At 53.0% G+C, this 16921-nt stretch overlaps 2 protein-coding genes, 1 long non-coding RNA gene and 2 other non-coding genes across 10 annotated transcripts in view; 2 read left to right on the plus strand and 3 right to left on the minus strand.

Moving 5' to 3' along the window:
* The window catches only part of LOC135975589 (C-C motif chemokine 22-like), a 34275-nt gene extending 22896 nt beyond the window's left edge, over nucleotides 1-11379 (minus strand). The window contains exon 1 of the mRNA XM_065566933.1: nucleotides 10971-11379. Coding sequence (XP_065423005.1) covers nucleotides 10971-11073 — 103 coding nt within the window. The 5' untranslated portion in view covers nucleotides 11074-11379. The remainder of the gene's footprint in view (nucleotides 1-10970) is intronic.
* The window catches only part of LOC103307532 (uncharacterized), a 29902-nt gene extending 14671 nt beyond the window's left edge, over nucleotides 1-15231 (minus strand). For 2 of the 5 annotated variants that reach the window (XM_065566928.1, XM_065566927.1), the window contains exons 1-2: nucleotides 12776-12914; nucleotides 11378-11420 (exon numbers count right to left, since the gene is read on the minus strand). The gene's annotated coding sequence lies outside the window, so the exon portion shown is untranslated. Of the gene's footprint in view, nucleotides 1-11377; nucleotides 11421-12775; nucleotides 12915-12938; nucleotides 13071-14509 lie in introns of those variants that run through there. The other 3 variants (XM_065566929.1, XM_065566931.1, XM_065566932.1) reach the window with 3 other exon arrangements.
* Nucleotides 272-12433, plus strand: LOC135975591 (uncharacterized). Of its 2 annotated transcripts, none has more exons than XR_010592518.1 (2): nucleotides 272-478; nucleotides 9295-12433. It is a non-coding gene; the product is annotated as an uncharacterized LOC135975591 (long non-coding RNA). The 2 variants fall into 2 exon arrangements; XR_010592519.1 differs by lacking the exon at nucleotides 272-478 and adding an exon at nucleotides 6030-6237.
* Nucleotides 15232-15925: 694 nt separating the features above from the next.
* TRNAL-CAG (transfer RNA leucine (anticodon CAG)) lies at nucleotides 15926-16008 on the plus strand. The gene has a single exon. It is a non-coding gene; the product is annotated as a tRNA-Leu (tRNA).
* A 187-nt stretch (nucleotides 16009-16195) lies between these two features.
* On the minus strand, nucleotides 16196-16278 carry TRNAL-CAG (transfer RNA leucine (anticodon CAG)). Its single transcript has one exon. It is a non-coding gene; the product is annotated as a tRNA-Leu (tRNA).
* Nucleotides 16279-16921: the final 643 nt, after the last annotated feature.

The raw sequence follows: 16921 nt of genomic DNA on the forward strand, positions 1-16921 counted from the left end.
CCAACCCTGATATTCTATGATTCTATGATTCTATGGTAGGTGCAAAACTGGTTGGAAAACCGTTCCCAGAGAGTAGTTATCAGTGGCTCACATCCATGCTGGAAGGACATAACGAGTGGGGTCCTGCAGGGTCTGGTTCTGTTCAATATCTTCATCAATGATTTAGATAATGGTATAGGGAGTACACTGCGGACGATACCAAGCTGGGAGGGGCTGCAAGTGCTCTGGAGGATAGGATATGAGTCAACAGTGTAACACTATTGCAAAAAAAGCAAACATCATTCTGGGATGTATTAGCAGGAGTGCTGTAAGCAAGACACAAGAAGTAATTTTCCGCTCTACTCCACGCTGATTAGACCTCAACTGGAGTATTGTGTCCAGGTCTGGGTGCCACATTTCAGGAAAGATGTGGACAAATTGGAGAGTCTTGAGAAGAGCAACAAAAATGATTAAAGGTCTAGAAAACATGACCTATGAGGTAAGATTGAAAAAACTGTGTTTGTTTAGTCTGGAAAAGAAAAGCCTGAGAGGGGACATGATAACCGTAAAAGTACGTATAAGGTTCTCACAAGGAGGAGGAAGAAAAAAAACATTTCTTAACCTCTGAGGATAGGACAAGAAGCAATGGGCTTAAACTGCAGCAAAGACAGTTTAGGTTGGACATTAGGAAAAACTTCCTACCTGTCAGGGTGGTTAAGCACTGGACTAAATTGCCTAGGAAGGTTGTGGAATCTCCGTCACTGGAGGTTTTTAAGAGCAGGTTGGACACACACCTATCAGGAATGGTCTAGATAATACCTAGTCCTGCCCTAACTCATTAATAGGCCCCCTCTTTAAATCTGGCTGGTAGAATATACGCTGACCATGTGCTGACTCCCCCCTCAGCCTTGCTACTGGGAGCATGCACATATTACTACCCCCAGGGAACTGATCGGCAATGGCCAAAAGCGGGCTTGGGTTTGCAAAAATCCCTGTCATGGATTTTATCAAAGCAGATCCAGGAGGGATTTGGATCCAGGTCCCATTTTATCTGAACCCCCGAAGTGTGTGAGGATGGTGGCATTTCAGGTAAGACTTTCCGGTCCTGGGCCCTCTTACCTAATGACCCATTCCCTAACAGCTTTCCTAGGACACCAGATGGTCATACACTGGAGGGCAAAGGGAGAGGGTTTGGGTTACTTATATTTTCAGTTGGAACTTGTATATAAACACTGAGCTTCAGTGGTTTGCAAAGAAATGGACCCCCAATGCTCTTGCCATGCACTGGGAAAGTCTGATGTGCTGATAGTACGTGCACTGAAATGTGTATCACTCCAGGAGCATTTCTATTAACCCCATCACTTCTGAAAGAAGGCAGCCAGTCTGTCCAGAGGAGATCTCTGAATGAGCACGGCCAGCCTTCACAGAGCACTGAGTGACTCCTCTGATTAGTAACAAAGGGAGTCAGGGGGAAGCAAATGAAGTAGTAAATGGAAGAACCCAGCAAAGCCGCCTTTATAAGGACAGCCGCCATTCCAACAGCTAATGGGCAAATCTTGTGCTGCACACAGGCGCCAACTTTCCTTGGCGCAGGTGGGTGCTCGCCCCCCCCCCCCCCACCCCACCCCGGGCCTGCCCCCTGGCCCCGGCCCCAACTCTGCCCCCTCCCTGCCCCTATTGGACCCCTGCCCAAATCCCCGCCCCGGCCCCGCCTCTTCCCTGAGCGCGCCGTGTTCCTCCTCCTCCTCCCCCCTCCCTCCCAGCGCTTGCCGCACGAAACAACTGTTTTGCAGCACAAGCGCTAGGGGGGGGGGGAGCAGGATGCGGTGGTGCGCTCAGGGGAGGAGGTGAGCTGGAGCAGGTCGGGTTGGCTCCAGCCCCAAAGCACCCACGGAGTCGGCGCCTATGGCGCTGCGCCCTCCATGCCCACAGAGGACCTGGAATGCTGTGAAACTGACAAGGTGAGAGAGAAAGCCAGGCTCTGCCTTTCATCCCTTCCAGAGAGTGAAAATGGGTTAAGGTGGACCCTAGGGTGATGATCGTTGTTGGATGGAAATAAGGGAAAAAACCACATGGAAAATAAGAAGCAATGTCTCATTTGAAGGGACATTTGGGGGAGACCCCATTCCCTTTAGCACATCAGGCATTTTTCTCTCAACTGTACATTTCTACTGCCCTCAAGGTTACAATGCAATTATCATCAGCTTAATTGTACTGTTTAAAATGGTACTTATGATCAATTTTAATACCGTTCACGACATCTTCAAATAAGGGACAGACGGTCACCCTAAGGACAAAACTGGATCCTGTGCCTGGTATGCATTACTATCTTCATCCGTGGAACAATAGCCTCTTAGAAGGCAACGGATCTAGTGGATGGCGCATGGGATTACACACAAAAGGATCCCGAGTTCATATCCCAACTCAGCCACAATGACTTGCTGCACAGCTCACTTAACGTCCGTATGCCTCTGCTTCTCCACCCGTTAAAAAGGGGATGGTGTTGACCTACTCACTGGTGTTGGGAGTGTGACAGACCCAGACCAGTGGGGTACAGGAGTCTTGTAGAGGGCAAATATACTGGTCATTGGATGAGTAGTTTTCTGTTCCCTGAGTGACCAGAGCAGGGGCTGCACTAGAGTAATCAGGAACCTGCTAGAACCAGTTAAGGCAGGTAGGTTAATTAGGACACCTGAAGCCAATTAAGAAGAAGCTGCTAGAATCAATTAAGGCAGGCTAATCAGGGCACCTGGGTTTTAAAAGAAGCTCACTTCAGTTTGTGGTGTGAGTGTGAGGAGCTGGGAGCAAGAGGTGCGAGGAGCTGAGAGTGAGAGGGTGTGCTACTGGAGGACTGAGGAGCACAAGTGTTATCAGACACCAGGAGGAAGGTCCTGTGGTGAGAATAAGGAAGATGTTTGGAGGAGGCCATGGGGAAGTAGCCCAGGGAGTTGTAGCTGTCCTGCAGCTGTTACAGGAGGCACTATAGATAACTGCAGTCTATAGGGCCCTGGGCTGGAACCCGGAGTAGAGGGCGGGCCCGGGTTCCCCCCCAAACCTCCCAATTGACCTGGACTGTGGGTTCTTCCAGAAGGGAAGGTCTCTGGGCTGTTCTCCAACTCACATGGTGAATCTCTGAGGCAAGAAAATCCACCAATAAGCGCAGGACGCACCAAGATAGAGGAGGAACTTTGTCACAGGAGCGAGTCCCTTTCTGAATCCAAATGTCTCACTTCCAAAGGGGATGAGAGCACCGAAAAGAGCATCATGTCTAAATCACCCCCCGCAGCGAGGAGTCTAATTATTAACGAGGTTGGTTTCCAAACTATTTGAACTGTCTGTCACTGCCATCTCACACTGGTTTGCAGCCTACCACTAAACTTTTATACACAGCACCATCAGATCTTTCAGCCTTAGAGCATCATCCCTGAGCCGCCCCTCTATCCCCGCCTGTCTCAATTTGGCATCCCCAAAACATTTTATATCCTATCCCTCTTGGGCTTCACAAGATCCTTTAGAATAGACCCACTGGAGTTGAGACTGTGCATCAGGGCAGGTGGCGGGGGTGGGCAGTAACCGAATCCATTCTAAGGTGCATTGTGAATGTGCACTGGACTCTGGAGCATGGTGACTCATATTTCCATCCATGGCATACTTTGGAACAGATCCTATTGCACTCATTTCCTCTCTCCGGTTGCTGCTGTTAGGAGATACAAGGCTCGTTTTACTCCCACACCCCCACCTCCACCCTGAGAGGAGAGCAAAAGTTTTGGAACTTCCCAAGATATCCAGAGAGTTTCCAATGAGTATTTTGCATGACTAGTTCAGGGGACACCATCAGGTCAAAGTAGGTCCCAAATTTAGACTTGGCAAAAACAAGCATCTATAGCAGGGGTGGCCAAACCGCGGCTCGCATGTGGCTCTTATACAGTTAAAGTGCAGCTCACGGAGGCCCCCCTCCATTCTCTACCTACCAGCATGGGGGAGGGAGCTTGGGGCTTCTGCCCTGCGGCAGGCTGATGGGACTAGGGGCTTCTGCAAGGGCAGCTTGGGGAATACTGTGAGTGTCTTGTGGCTCTCAAACTTCTGAAGATTATTGTATGTGGCTCGGAGGGTTGGTAAGTTTGGCCACTCCCCAGTCTATAGAACCTAACAGCTATCGAAATGAGTCCCGGATTTAACCATCACCCCGCCTAAATACTGGTGGAAGCTGGGGGATTTTTCCTTTGGTTCTACACAATCTTCTGAAATGCTGGCAACACAGACGCCCCATTGTGGGACCCAAAAGTGAAACTGATTCATTTAGTGACATCATCCAAGCTAGGAGCCAGGCATGAAACAAACAACTAGTAAAAAATAAATTAGGTTGGAAAACTTCGCTGATGTCAAAGAGCGTTAACAACAAAGGAAGAACATTTCTCTTCTAAGCCATCGATTTTCCAACTGTGGGGAGACACCAATGGCTGCTGCCCTGCCCTGGCCCAAACACACAGCTGGCCACAGCCCCATGTAATTGAAACCCCTAGAGCCTGTGGAAGTGAGAGGCTCGGGGGGAGGGGGCGGGAAGGCCTGGTCCACTCACGCCACACGGCGGGGATGGAGCCAGCCAGGTCCTGCCACCACCAGGGACGTGAGCTGCCCACTCCCCTCAAAAACAACAAGGAGTCTGGTGGCACCTTAAAGACTAACAGATTTATTTTAGTCTTTAAGGTGCCACCAGACTCCTTGTTGTTTTTGTAGATACAGACTAACACGGCTACCCCCTGATACTTGACACCACTCCCCTCAGTGAGTCACTTTATGGCTGGGGGGCAGCCCTCCTATGTGACTCCCAGGGAGGAGGGGGCTATGATAGACGGTACCCGTGTCCACACCCTATCCGGTTGTAATGATCTTTGTATAAAGCATGCCTTGTAAGGTATCCGCTGAAAACTCATCATTCAACTGATCAACTTTGTCCTGATAAAATATGTGAAGCGATGGGATTCCACTGTCAGGAGCTCTTAACACACGTTCCAAACTGAGCTTGGCAAACAGGTCTGTCTCGACCAAAGGATCGCTGGCTCCATGGATGGCGTGTGAACCGCCGGCTGGGGGAGGCTAGACCCCAGCCCTGTCCCTTCAGCCCAAGGCCCCAGCCTCCCCCGCCAGAGCCCAGAGGCCACCCACCGTGGCTGCCAGCCCCAGCGCGCCAGAAGGGTGGGCTGCGCGGCCCCAGCTCCCCCAGCCCCAGAGCATCGGGAGGCCGAGGCTGGTATCGTAGGCTGGGGGAGGCTGTGCTTCCCCAAATAACCAGGTGTGGCCCCGCATTCGCTCCATCCCCAGGCCAAGCCAGGGCCACCACACAGGGGAGCCGTAGAGGAGGGCCTGGGGGTGGAGCGAATGCGGGGCCACACCTGGTTATTTGGGGAGGCACAGCCTCCCCCAGCCTACGATACCAGCCGCCCATGGTGGGCTCTGCTTAATTTGCATTTAAGCAGCAAACAATGTCATCAAGCAGGAAGGGAAACAAAAGAAGGTCCTACAAGTGAGGAAGAGCAGCAGGAGACTCTCTGTCTCCCTAATCTCAGCTGGAAATGTTTTCCCAGGGGGAAATGCGGACACTATAAAAAGGGGGACAAATACCCCCAGGCACTCCCTTCTCTCTGTCTGCCCATCAATTCATTGCACGAGAAGGGACAAAGGAAGCAGCCATTAAACAGAAGAAGGGGTCCTGAGCTAAGAAGTTTGGGAAGACTGTTCAGAGCATGTGGTGAGAAAAACTTTGCTTTGAATTTAAGTTTAAATTAGGCACTAGTTCTATTTCATCTTTATTTTTCCTGTACCATTTTGGACTTTTATACCTCATTACTTGTACTCACTTAAAATCTCTTTGTAGTTAATAAACTTGGTTTATTGTTTTATCTAATCCAGTGTGTTTAAATCGAAGTTTCTGGGAAACTCCATTTGGGTTACAAAATGTGGATATTATTTCCATGAAAGAAGCAGAGACTTTAGATAGGGTTACCATCCGTCCGGGTTTCCCCGGACATGTCCGGCTTTTTCAGCCGGGGGGATTTCTAATTAAGTAGAAATGTCCGGGATTTCCCCCTTCCCCTTGTGCGGCGCGGCTGATTGGACGCCTGGCCTGATTGAAAGCCGCTCGCAGCCACTAGGGCCTCTAGCAGCCAGAGTCCCTCCCCCTCCCCCGCTCCCTCCTCCCCCACAGAGCAGCGGGGCTGTGTTTAGTCCACGTGGAGCCTGCATTTCTCCCTCTGCCGGGTGAGCGGGGGGAGCAGGGCAGGCGGCGGCGGGGGGGGGGTGTAGAGGCTGCAGGGCGAGTGGGGAGCAGGGGGCACAGAGGCTGCAGGGGCAGTGCAGAGGCTGCAGGGTGAGTGGGGAGCAGGGGGCACAGAGGCTGCAGGGGCGGGGGGGTGCAGAGGCTGCAGGGCGAGTGGGGAGCAGGGGGCACAGAGGCTGCAGGGTGAGGAGGAGCAGGGCAGGCAAGGGCATAGGGGCTGCAGGGCAAGTGGGGAGCAGGGAAGCACTTAGCAACCCCCAACCAAGATCAGAGCGGGAGGGAGGAGGGGGAATGCGGGGTGCTCAGAGGAGGGGGCAGAGTTGGGGCAGGGACTTTGGGGGAGGGGTTGGAATGGGGGCGGAGAAGGGGTGGGGTTGGGGCAGGGTCGGGGGCAGGGAAGGGGCGGAGTTGGGGCAGGGCCAGGCGCGGGACCGGGGCCCCGTGGAGTGTCCTCTTTTTTAAATGTTTGAATATGGTAACCCTACTTTAGATGAATTTGTATTGTCCAGGAGAGGGCTGGGCAGTACAGGACACACACTTCTGGGGGGGGGGGGGAGATCTAGGACTGGGGGTGCGTTGGGGTCACCCTGCCGTATAATCAATGCTGGTAAGAGAACAAGGTGTGGCTGGCTGCAGCTCACGCAGAAGTGACTGAGAGTGACTTGCATGTCACACTTCCAGCAGGATCTGGCCTTCGAACCAGCTGAGAGAGGTTTACCCCAGTGTATGGTGATCCCTTCGGGGCATAGAGCTGGCGTAACGTTCTTTGGCCACTGCCCAGCCCTGCTCTGCTGGCTGTACGCCACTTGGGGATTCCAGCACTAGCCAGGCAAGCCACTTTAGCAATGCAGACTAGTCATGCTGGGGCCAAGAATATGACCCCATGTGTCTCGCTAGTGCTTCTGCTACTAAAGATGCAAGCAGGCTGTTATGACAGCTGTGGAGGAGAGAGGTACCACAGAGGCAGTGCTGTGGGCGACTAGGCCAGATGCAATGGGAAGCATGGCATGGTTAGGTGGCTGAGAGTAATACCTGCTGGAGTGTGTGGGGGGGGGGGCACATATCTTGGCTCTCTGACAATCTAAGCTTTACCTGCTCCAGACACATGGGATTGGCCCCCAATCCCAGTAATATGTCACTTCCTGTCCTGTAAGAAAAATAATCAGCTCTTAAAATGAATTCTGACCTCTGCCTGCCCCACCTGTGCAACCTAGACAGGTGAGCTGCCAGCTCCCTGCATTAGCATGGAGACAGGCGTGACAATGGATCTGTTCACCTGGCAGCTAGGAAAACACAGCCCAGGGAGGGGAAATTCCAGCGAGGCTGTTACTCATATCTCAGCCCTGAGGACCTGACAAGGGCGTGTCCTAAAATGTTGCTAATTTTGGCCCTCTGAAATACTTTGAGCTGCTCCAACACGGATGTGACGTTATTGACAGAATCTGTAACCGTATAGATCATTGTTGCAACCAAGGTCCTGTAGTGGCACCAAATCTTGTATAAGGGGTCAAATAAGGTGTCTAAGACAAGGTTATGGTTTGCTGGTTACAATTATGCTATCTGTATGCATGTATCATTTTTTTATTTAAAGTTACAAGTATTGGCTCTATACTGTCTGTAGTTCAAACTTGTGCTATGCTTCTGGGTGACACCCCAGACAAGTTGGTGTCAGCTCTGCCTAGCCTGATTGATGGCCCGTTAAGGACCATCCGCTATACAACTGACCCATTGAGAGAAGGCAGACACACCCTGTGAATCAGCAAGGCATGTCCCTGCCTATGGTCAGAACTCTGACGCTTTTCCATGCCATGTGATGGACAGCTCGTCTTTGAAACAAAGGAAGAAAGACCACATGGCAAAAGAATATAAAAGGATGGAGGAGCTGCAGCAGCTTATTTTCAATCCTGCTTCATACCTCTGGAGGGACTTCGCTACAAACTGAAGCTGGACACCAAGAACAGATGACCCATCCCGGGCTGTGGATGTACTCCAGAGACTTGATTTGAATCTGCAGTTTATTTCATCACTGCTACAAGCCTGAACCAAGAACTTTGTCATTACTGTATGTCATTGATTCCATTTAACCAATTCTAGCTCTCATCTCTATCTTTTTCCTTTTATGAATACACCTTTCGATTTTAGATTCTAAAGGATTGGGAACAGCGTGATTTGTGGGTAAGATCGGATTTGTATATTGACCTGGGTCTGGGGCTTGGTCCTATGGGATCAGGAGAACCTTTTTTCTTTTACTGAGGTATTGGTTTTCATAACCATTCGTCCCCATAATGAGTGACACTGGTGGTGATACTGGGAAACTGGAGTGTCTAAGGGCATTGCTTGTGTGACTTGTGGTTAGCCAGTGGGGCAAAACTAAAGTCCTCTCTGTCTGGCTGGTTCGGTTTGCTTTAGAGGTGGAAAATCCCCAGCCTTGGGCTGTAACTGCCCGGCTTCAAGCAATTTGTCCTGAATTGGCACCTCAGTTGGGTCCCGCCAAAACTAGTCCACTGTAACGATGCCGGTTCTGGCAGAGCTGACATGCACACAGATAGCATAATCATAACCAGCAAACCATAACCTTGTCTTAGACACCTTATTTGACCCCCTTCATACAAGATTTGGTGCCACTACGGGACCTTGGTTGCAACGATGATCTATACGGTTACAGATTCTGTCAATAATGTCACAACGGGACACTCTCCTGCTGAGGCTGAGATACTCAGAGAGGGCCAGGCCAAGGGGTACTCTGAAAGCCACTTCTGCGTGTTACCGATCATACTCTTTAAATCATTGGGAAGGGCAGGGGATGGGTGGGCTCCAGGTATGAACCTAGCCAAGAAGCTACTCAAGGATTGCCAATCAGCCTTCCTGCTCCCAACCTGAGCGCTGTGGCCTTTCTCCTGCTGGCCACAACAGCTCCGTTGCAATTCCACTCCTTGTCTACCAGCAGTACAACCCTGGCCCCACTCTCAGGAGAGCTACTCCTCGATACTTGCTGGCTGCTCTGTGTTGGGTCACACTATTTTGTCTCTGGCCTGCAGAGCAGCAGCCGTGCCCTCTCCACTACCAGTGGGCTGTGACAGGGAGTCGCGGGGCCAACCTGACTCATCACCCTGGATCTTTTGCTTGAATGTTGAGCCAAAAAAGGACGGATTCAGCTTTTGCAACAACAGAACTTCACTGGGCCCCATGTGCGTTGTATGAGGCTCCAAGGGAAAACCAGACAACGAGCTCAGCTCAGCGAATACCAGGCTACATGGTCAAAGGTATGCCATGCCCAGCTCCACCCCTCTCAGAATGAGTCTGAGGAGACTCCTTCTGTGGCTCGGAGTTCTCAGGGAATCTAAATGAGACTCAAGCACCTTCTGCTCAGGGGAGCAAACCCCCAGACAGTGGCCGTGCCAGTAAGATGGGTCATTGCTCATTCTCTCACCACCAGCTGGTGGCCGCTCTCACATTTTTTCCTAAAATACTTAATTAGCACATACCCATGTCCGAATCATTGTAATTTATTTATCACTAGCTAGTAAGCCTGTTGTGAAAAGTGATATTAACAAACATACAAGTATCACTTTTCACAGCAGACTTATTCAGCCCTGGTGGGAGGGTCAGGGGAGGCAGTGGGGGTCAGGGGAGATGGGGGTGGAGGGCTGGCGGAGGCAGCGAGGGCTGGAGCCTGAAGCCTTGCTGCCAAAGCCCGAAGCCTTGCAACTGGAGGACGGGACCCAGGGACGGATCCCGAAACCGTGTGGCCGGAGCCTGGGGCCTGCCACCACGCAGCCAGAGCACGGGGCTGGAGCCTGAAGCCCCGTGTCCGAAGCCTGCCACCCCACCACCCCAGGGCTGAAGCTCAAAGTCTGAACCCCCTCGCCCCAGGGGAAGTGGGGAACTCTCTGGCTGCCTGCTCCTACAGCGTTGTGCCCCAAATGACTCCAGAGGGGGGCAGGGCTCAATCCCTGCTGGTGACCCTAGTAATCAACACCAAGGCGGTGCACCCAGGAGCAACAGGGAAGGGGAGGGAGAGCTACTTTACCCTCCCCCCCCATCACAGGCCAGGAGGCTGTGACCGCAAGAAAAGCCCCCTGGTGGCCGCATTTGAGAAACGCTGCGTATTATATATGGTATGTAAAGTGCTTGGGGATTCTTCCGATGAAAGACGCTGTGTAAACACAATATACCATTAGTTGTTATTCATAACAGGCGCTCTAGTATACAACAGAGGAGACACACACACATGGGAGGCACCTAAGGATTTAACAGTACAGCTCTTCAAACACCATCCAGTTTAGTTATATTTACATGCAGCTGTAAAACATGCATTATGAAATCTAGTGAGCAGCAACTGGCACAATACAGTTGATACTTCTGCTTGGTTCTTCATTACAGCCTAAATGACTCCAGCATCTCTTCCTCCCAGTACATCACAATCTAAGACACTTTCATACCCATCCGCTCCCGAAAACCCAAGTCTTGGGGCCTGATCCTGTGCTCCTTGCTGACTTCAGTAGGGTTACTTATGTGGGCAAGAGCTTCAGAATTAGATCCTTTACCTTTTTCACTTTATACGCTCTAGGTTAAATGTTCAAAGGCAGGTGCAAAAGGTGCAGCCTCAAAACCACAGTTCTACATGCAGAGCATTTGTACGCACCAGCCGAATCGCTCACTCATGCTTGCAATTACTCCGACTGTGTGTGTAAATGTAGGTTTTTGCACTCACAAAGACTAGAAGCCAAATTCTGGAGCCCCTGTGCTAGAGCAACTCTGAAGTCATCAGATTCAGTGGACATGCCCAGCCGGATGAGAATTCTGAGCCAAGACATGCTGTCAAGTTGCTGGAGAGGCAATGCCTTGGTCCTATAGCTGGGTTTCCCAGTGGATGATTTCCCCACTTAGCACATCAGTTCACACGACACCCTTATCGCAAAGCTGCTGGCAGGCGGATCGCTGTCCAACTGCCTGTGGCTGAACCTCCCCACACAAGCTTCATGGCTCAGTAACATGTGGAACCTAGTTGTCATGGGAAAGTTAACACAACACAATCTGATGCAGCAGTGCAAACAAAAGGCAGACAAAGCCCTTACCCTACAGCTGCTCTTTACTGAGCTGCAGGCAGAGACTACTTACCACCAGCAATCAAGCCCAAGCACCTCCATTCTGATTTTGACTCCTAAGGGTGAACAGAGACAGAATAATTTGTGCCACAGAGGGACACTGAGACCTTGTCTTCATAGCAGACAGGGTTTGCCACTATAGCTTAAAGCAGGGGTCGGCAACCTTTCAGAAGCGGTGTGCTGAGTCTTCATTTATTCACTCTAATCGAAGGTTTCACGTGCCAGTCATACATTTTAACATTTTTAGAAGGTCTCTTTCTATAAGTCTATAATATATAACTCAACTATTGTTGTATGTAAAGTAAATAAGGTTTTTAAAATGTTTAAGAAGCTTCATTTAAAATTAAATTAAAATGCAGAGGCCTCCAGACCAGTGGCCAGGACCCAGGCAGTGTGAGTGCCATGAAAATCAGCTCGCGTGCCGCCTTCAGCACGCGTGCCATAGGTTGCCTACCCCTGGCTTAAAGCATATACCAGTTCCCCACAAGAAATAAGCTATACCGTACTGGCAAAAGGATTTTTTCCCCCAGTAGAACTACACTAGGTCTCCTGCCGGCATAGCTATGTCAGTTACGGGTGTGATTTCTTCCACATTACTAACCGACATAGCTATGCCAGCAAAACTTTTAAGCGTAGACCAGACCATAGGAAGGTTGCCCACAAAAATACAGAACATTTAGATGCGCCCATAAATCTCTGGAAGCTTGACACACTATACAACTGCTAACAAATATTCCAGAGGCCGCGAACAACACAGAGACAGCACAAGAATGATCAAAAGGCTGGCACAGTTAACAGATCCGAGCTCCTTTCTCAGCTCTCTGTGATTCACTTCTCTATACTTCATTTTCCCCAGCTATAAAAATAAGGATAATCTTAAGTAAGTAATTAATATTTCTACAGCATGTCTGATGCTATCTAAGTATAATACATTTGCAGTGTTGATCCCAGGATATGAGAGACAACGTGGCCAAGGCAATGTCTTTTATTGAACCAACTTCTGTTGGGGGAAGAGACAAGCTTTCGAGCGTCACAGAGCTCTCATTGTGTCTCTCACAATTTTACATGTCTCTTTGGCCAAAAACTGCCAAACAAGAGGACTGATTGTGCCGGATAGCATGTTCCCGCCGGGTACGTTACCCCACTGCAGCGCAGAAATGTAACACTCTCCTGAGTCTTGTTCCACCATGTTGCTCTTGTGTTTGAATACAAAAATGCCTTAAAATAAACAGCGGATAAAAAAGGACATGCACAAGTGATTATGAGGCTAGTGAAAGTGTAACTGAATATTCCAGCCATATTATCATCAGTGGAATGTGAGGGAAGAAGCAGGAAGACAAACTTTTGAAAGGGGACAGGCAGGTTAAACAAGAAAATTATAGATCCAAGGTGTTCATGCATCAAATAATACCTTCAGCAAGGAAAGATACCGATTTGTAAGAGAAAATGGATGCCTGGCCTGGAAAACAGCCACCTGAAACAGAAAAGGATAGCTTTAAAGACTGTGGGCTAGTTTACACTACACATGCTCTTCTGCTACAGCTATAGCAGTACACCTATACAGGTAGAGTCACCTAGTGTAGACACAGCCTGTGCCCACAGAGGGGGTTCTTGTGATGGTTTAACACCACCACCTCCCCGAATGATGTTAACTCTGCCCACAGAAGCTCTCTTCTGTCGGCATAGCTGCGTCTACACTGGGGGTGTTACTGGCCTAGCAATCTGGTGGCACCTTAAAGACTAACAGATTTATTTGGGCATAAGCTTTCGTGAGTAAAAACCTCACTTCTTCGGATGCATCCGAAGAAGTGAGGTTTTTACTCACGAAAGCTTATGCCCAAATAAATCCGTTAGTCTTTAAGGTGCCACCAGACTCCTTGTTGTTTTTATAGATACAGACTAACACGGCTACCCCCTGATACTTGGCCTAGCAATGTTGGCTGTAGGGATGTTTTTTTCACACCCCTGACCGACATAGCTCTGCCAACAAAATGTCCTAGGGTGGACCTGGCTTGGTGTTTTCATCACTTTGCAGTGTGGTAGGTGGTGAGGGGTAATGCAGTGAGGCCTGCTCAACACACAGATTTGGTACCAATACGACTATGTTGGTTAGGGAGGTGATTTTTACTGATCTACTGATACTGATACCTAGGGTTACCATATTTCAACAATCAAAAAAGAGGACGGGAGGAGCCCCGCCCTAGCCCCGCCCCTGTCCTAGCCCCGCCCCCATCCTGTCCTAGCCCCGCCCCTGCCCCTTCCACTCCCTCCCACTTCCTGCCCCCTCAGAACCCCCAACCCTCCCCCCCACTCCTTGTCCCCTGACTGCCCCCCAGGACTCCACCCCCTCCCTAAGCCTCCCTGCCTCTTGTCCCCTGACCGCCCCCTCCTGAGACCTTCCCCACATCCTAACTGGCGCCCTAGGACCCTACCCCCTACCTGTCCCCTGACTGCCCCAACCCTTATCCACACCCCCACCCCCTGACAGCCCCCCCCAGAACTCCTGACCCATCTAAACCCCTCTGCTCCCTGTCCCCTGACTGCCCCCTCCTGGGACCCCTGCTCCTAACTGCCCTCCAGAACCCCACCTCCTACCTAAGCCTCCCTGCTCCTTATCCCCTAACTGCCCCTTCCTAAGGCCCCCCCAACTGCCCCCCAGGACCCTACCTCCTACCTGTACCCTGACTGCCCAAAACCTTATCCACTCTCCCCCAGAAAGTCTGCCCCGAACCCCCGGACCCCCCCCCCCGCTCCTTGTCCCCTGACTGCCCCCTCCTGGGACCCCTGCTCCTAACTGCCCTCCAGAACCCCACCCCCTACCTAAGCCTCCCTGTTCCTTGTCCCCTAACTGCCCCCTCCTGAGACCCCCCCACCTGTACCCTGACTGCCCAAAACCTTACACCCCCAACCCCCAGACAGCCCCACACAGAACTCCCAAACACCCCCCCCCCGCTCCTTGTCCCCTAACTGTCCCCTGAGACCCCCCCCACCTGTACCCTGACTACCCAAAACCTTACACCCCCAACCCCCAGACAGCCCACCCCCGAACTCCCTGACCCATCCAACCCTCCCCCCTGCTCCCTGTCTCTTGATTACCCCCCCCCCCGAACCTCCCTGCCGCTTCTCTGGCCCCCGGCCCCCTTACTGTGCTGCAGTAAACACAGGGGGTTGGGGGAAAACATGCTCTGAGCTCCAGGCGAACGGCCGGCGATCTGTGAGTGCAGGGCGGGCGGGGGAGGAGGGGAGTGGTGTCAAGTTTCAGGAGGGAGGAGCGGGGAAGTGCAGCTCTGGCTCTGGCTTTTGGAGCACCGGCTGCCCTGTTAGCCGCGCGCACGCTCTGCATGGGGGGGGGGGGGAGGAGGGGAAGTCCGGACATTGACAAATTCCCCCCGGACGCTATTTTTAACCTGAAAAAGCCGGACATGTCCGGGGGAATCCGGACGAATGGTAACCCTAGCACAGCCCCTAGTGTGAACACAGTAATACTGGGATAAAGGTGCCTTAGGCCCCCTCTACGCTACGCGCCTCACACCCGCGCAGTTCGTCGCCCGGGCTGGGGCAGCCACACGCTAATAACGCAGCGACACCCACAAACCACATCCACACCTGGGCTAGACCCGACCACTACACCCCACCCTAGCCCCACGCTGCAGCTGGCTCATGATGACAAGTGGGGGGGGGGGCACACGGGTCCAGGCCATGGTGGGGGCGGCTGGGGGTGTTTCCGGCCACAGGGAGGAATGAGCCTGGTGGGGGGATCCTAGCCAGAGGGGAAGAGAAGCCAGGGGGAGTCCAGGCTGGAGGGGAGGGAAAGGAGCCGGAGGGATGAAGGAGGAGAGCCGGGCGGGCCTGGCCGGTGGAGGGGGGGGGGTGTCCCTGCTGAACAGGGGCGACGGGAGCCGGGGGGCGGCCGGAGAGGGTTGAAGGAAACCCGGGATGGGGGGGGGCATCCGGAAGGGGACAAAGGGAGCCCGGGGGGGGGGACGAAGGGAACCCGGGGGGGCGGCCGGAGGCGGACGAAGGGAGCCCTGGGGGGGGGGGGGGCGGGACGGAGGGGGGCGGAGGGAGCCCGACGGGGGCGGAGGGGGGGCGCCTGGAGGCGGACGAAGGGAGCCCGGGGGGGGGACGGGCCGGAGGGGGGGTGAAGGGAGACGGGGGGAGACGGGCCGGAGGGGGGGAGGTGAAGGGAGAGGGGGGGGCGGAGGGAGCCCGGGGGGGGGGGGACGGGCCGGAGGGGGGGAGGTGAAGGGAGAGGGGGGGGGACGGGTCGGGAGGGCGAAGGGAGCCGAGTGGCCCGGCTGGAGCGTGGGGGCCGTGGGTCCGGACCGGGGAAGAGGGGAGCCCGTGGCAGGGGCCGGTCAGACCCCATCGAGCCTGTGAGGACCCCGGCCCAAGGGCGACCCGCGCTGGCGGGAAGGGATTCGAAGTGCGGCTGCGCGGAGTCCAGGCTCGGGCGGAGTGCGGCTGCGCACAGTTTCCCTGGGGGCTGAAGAGACGAAGTGCGGCTGCGCAGAGACTAAGGCGCTTTTCTACCCACGGGCGAGCGCTGCTGTTCACGGCTGTCAGGATGGCCGAGCGGTCTAAGGCGCTGCGTTCAGGTCGCAGTCTCCCCTGGAGGCGTGGGTTCGAATCCCACTTCTGACAAAGCTTAACCTTTTGGATTTCACGCTGCGGTGCCCCCGACTCGCGGAGCGCCTAAAACCGGGTGTGAAACCGTTGTTGTTTTGTTTGTGCCCGTGCTGCCCGGTTACCCCGCAGCGGAGCCCGGGAAGAGCACATTTGAAATATAAAGGGCTTCACAGGGGTCACGGAAAGGAAAAAAAAAGAGCTTTGTCAGAAGTGGGATTCGAACCCACGCCTCCAGGGGAGACTGCGACCTGAACGCAGCGCCTTAGACCGCTCGGCCATCCTGACTTCGCTGGGAGATGGGCTCTACCTTCTGTCACATTCATATACCACTGGCGTCTGCCCAGCTCATGGGCCCATAGTTTGCAATACCGCCTGTTCATGCTCCTGGTTATTTCCCATGGCCACTGAGAGCCTGCAGCTTCCTTCTCCTCTGAGCTGGGGGACCTGACCCTGCCAGAGGGGTCCTTCCTGGGCATTCCTCTTTCTATGGTGTTGCTAGACGTGCTTAGGGTGACCAGACAGCAAGTGTGAAAAATCGGGACAGGGGGTGGGACATAATAGGCTTCTATATAAGAAAAAGCCTCAAATATCGGGACTGTCCCTATAAAATCGGGACATCTGGTCACCTAGACGTGCTGACACCATTTGTATTTCAGCCTGATGTGTACGGGCTTATCGCTAAGGCTACGTTTCAGTCACAGGTAGTTTTAGCTAAAGTCACCGGCGGAAAACAAAAATTCACGGCCTGTGACCTGTCCGTGACTTTTACTATATACCCCGAACAGAACCTTGGGTAGGGGTCATGGGTGTTCTGGGTGGGGGGCGGTCAGGGGGCACTGCAGGTGCTGGAGGGTGGGGACTGCAGGTGCTGGGGGCGGGAGGGTTGGCAGGGCTGGCAGGGACTCCCTACCCGGCTCCACGTGTCCCT

The sequence above is a fragment of the Chrysemys picta genome, chromosome 14 (assembly GCF_011386835.1).
Source record: "Chrysemys picta bellii isolate R12L10 chromosome 14, ASM1138683v2, whole genome shotgun sequence".
Classification (NCBI taxonomy): domain Eukaryota; kingdom Metazoa; phylum Chordata; order Testudines; family Emydidae; genus Chrysemys; species Chrysemys picta.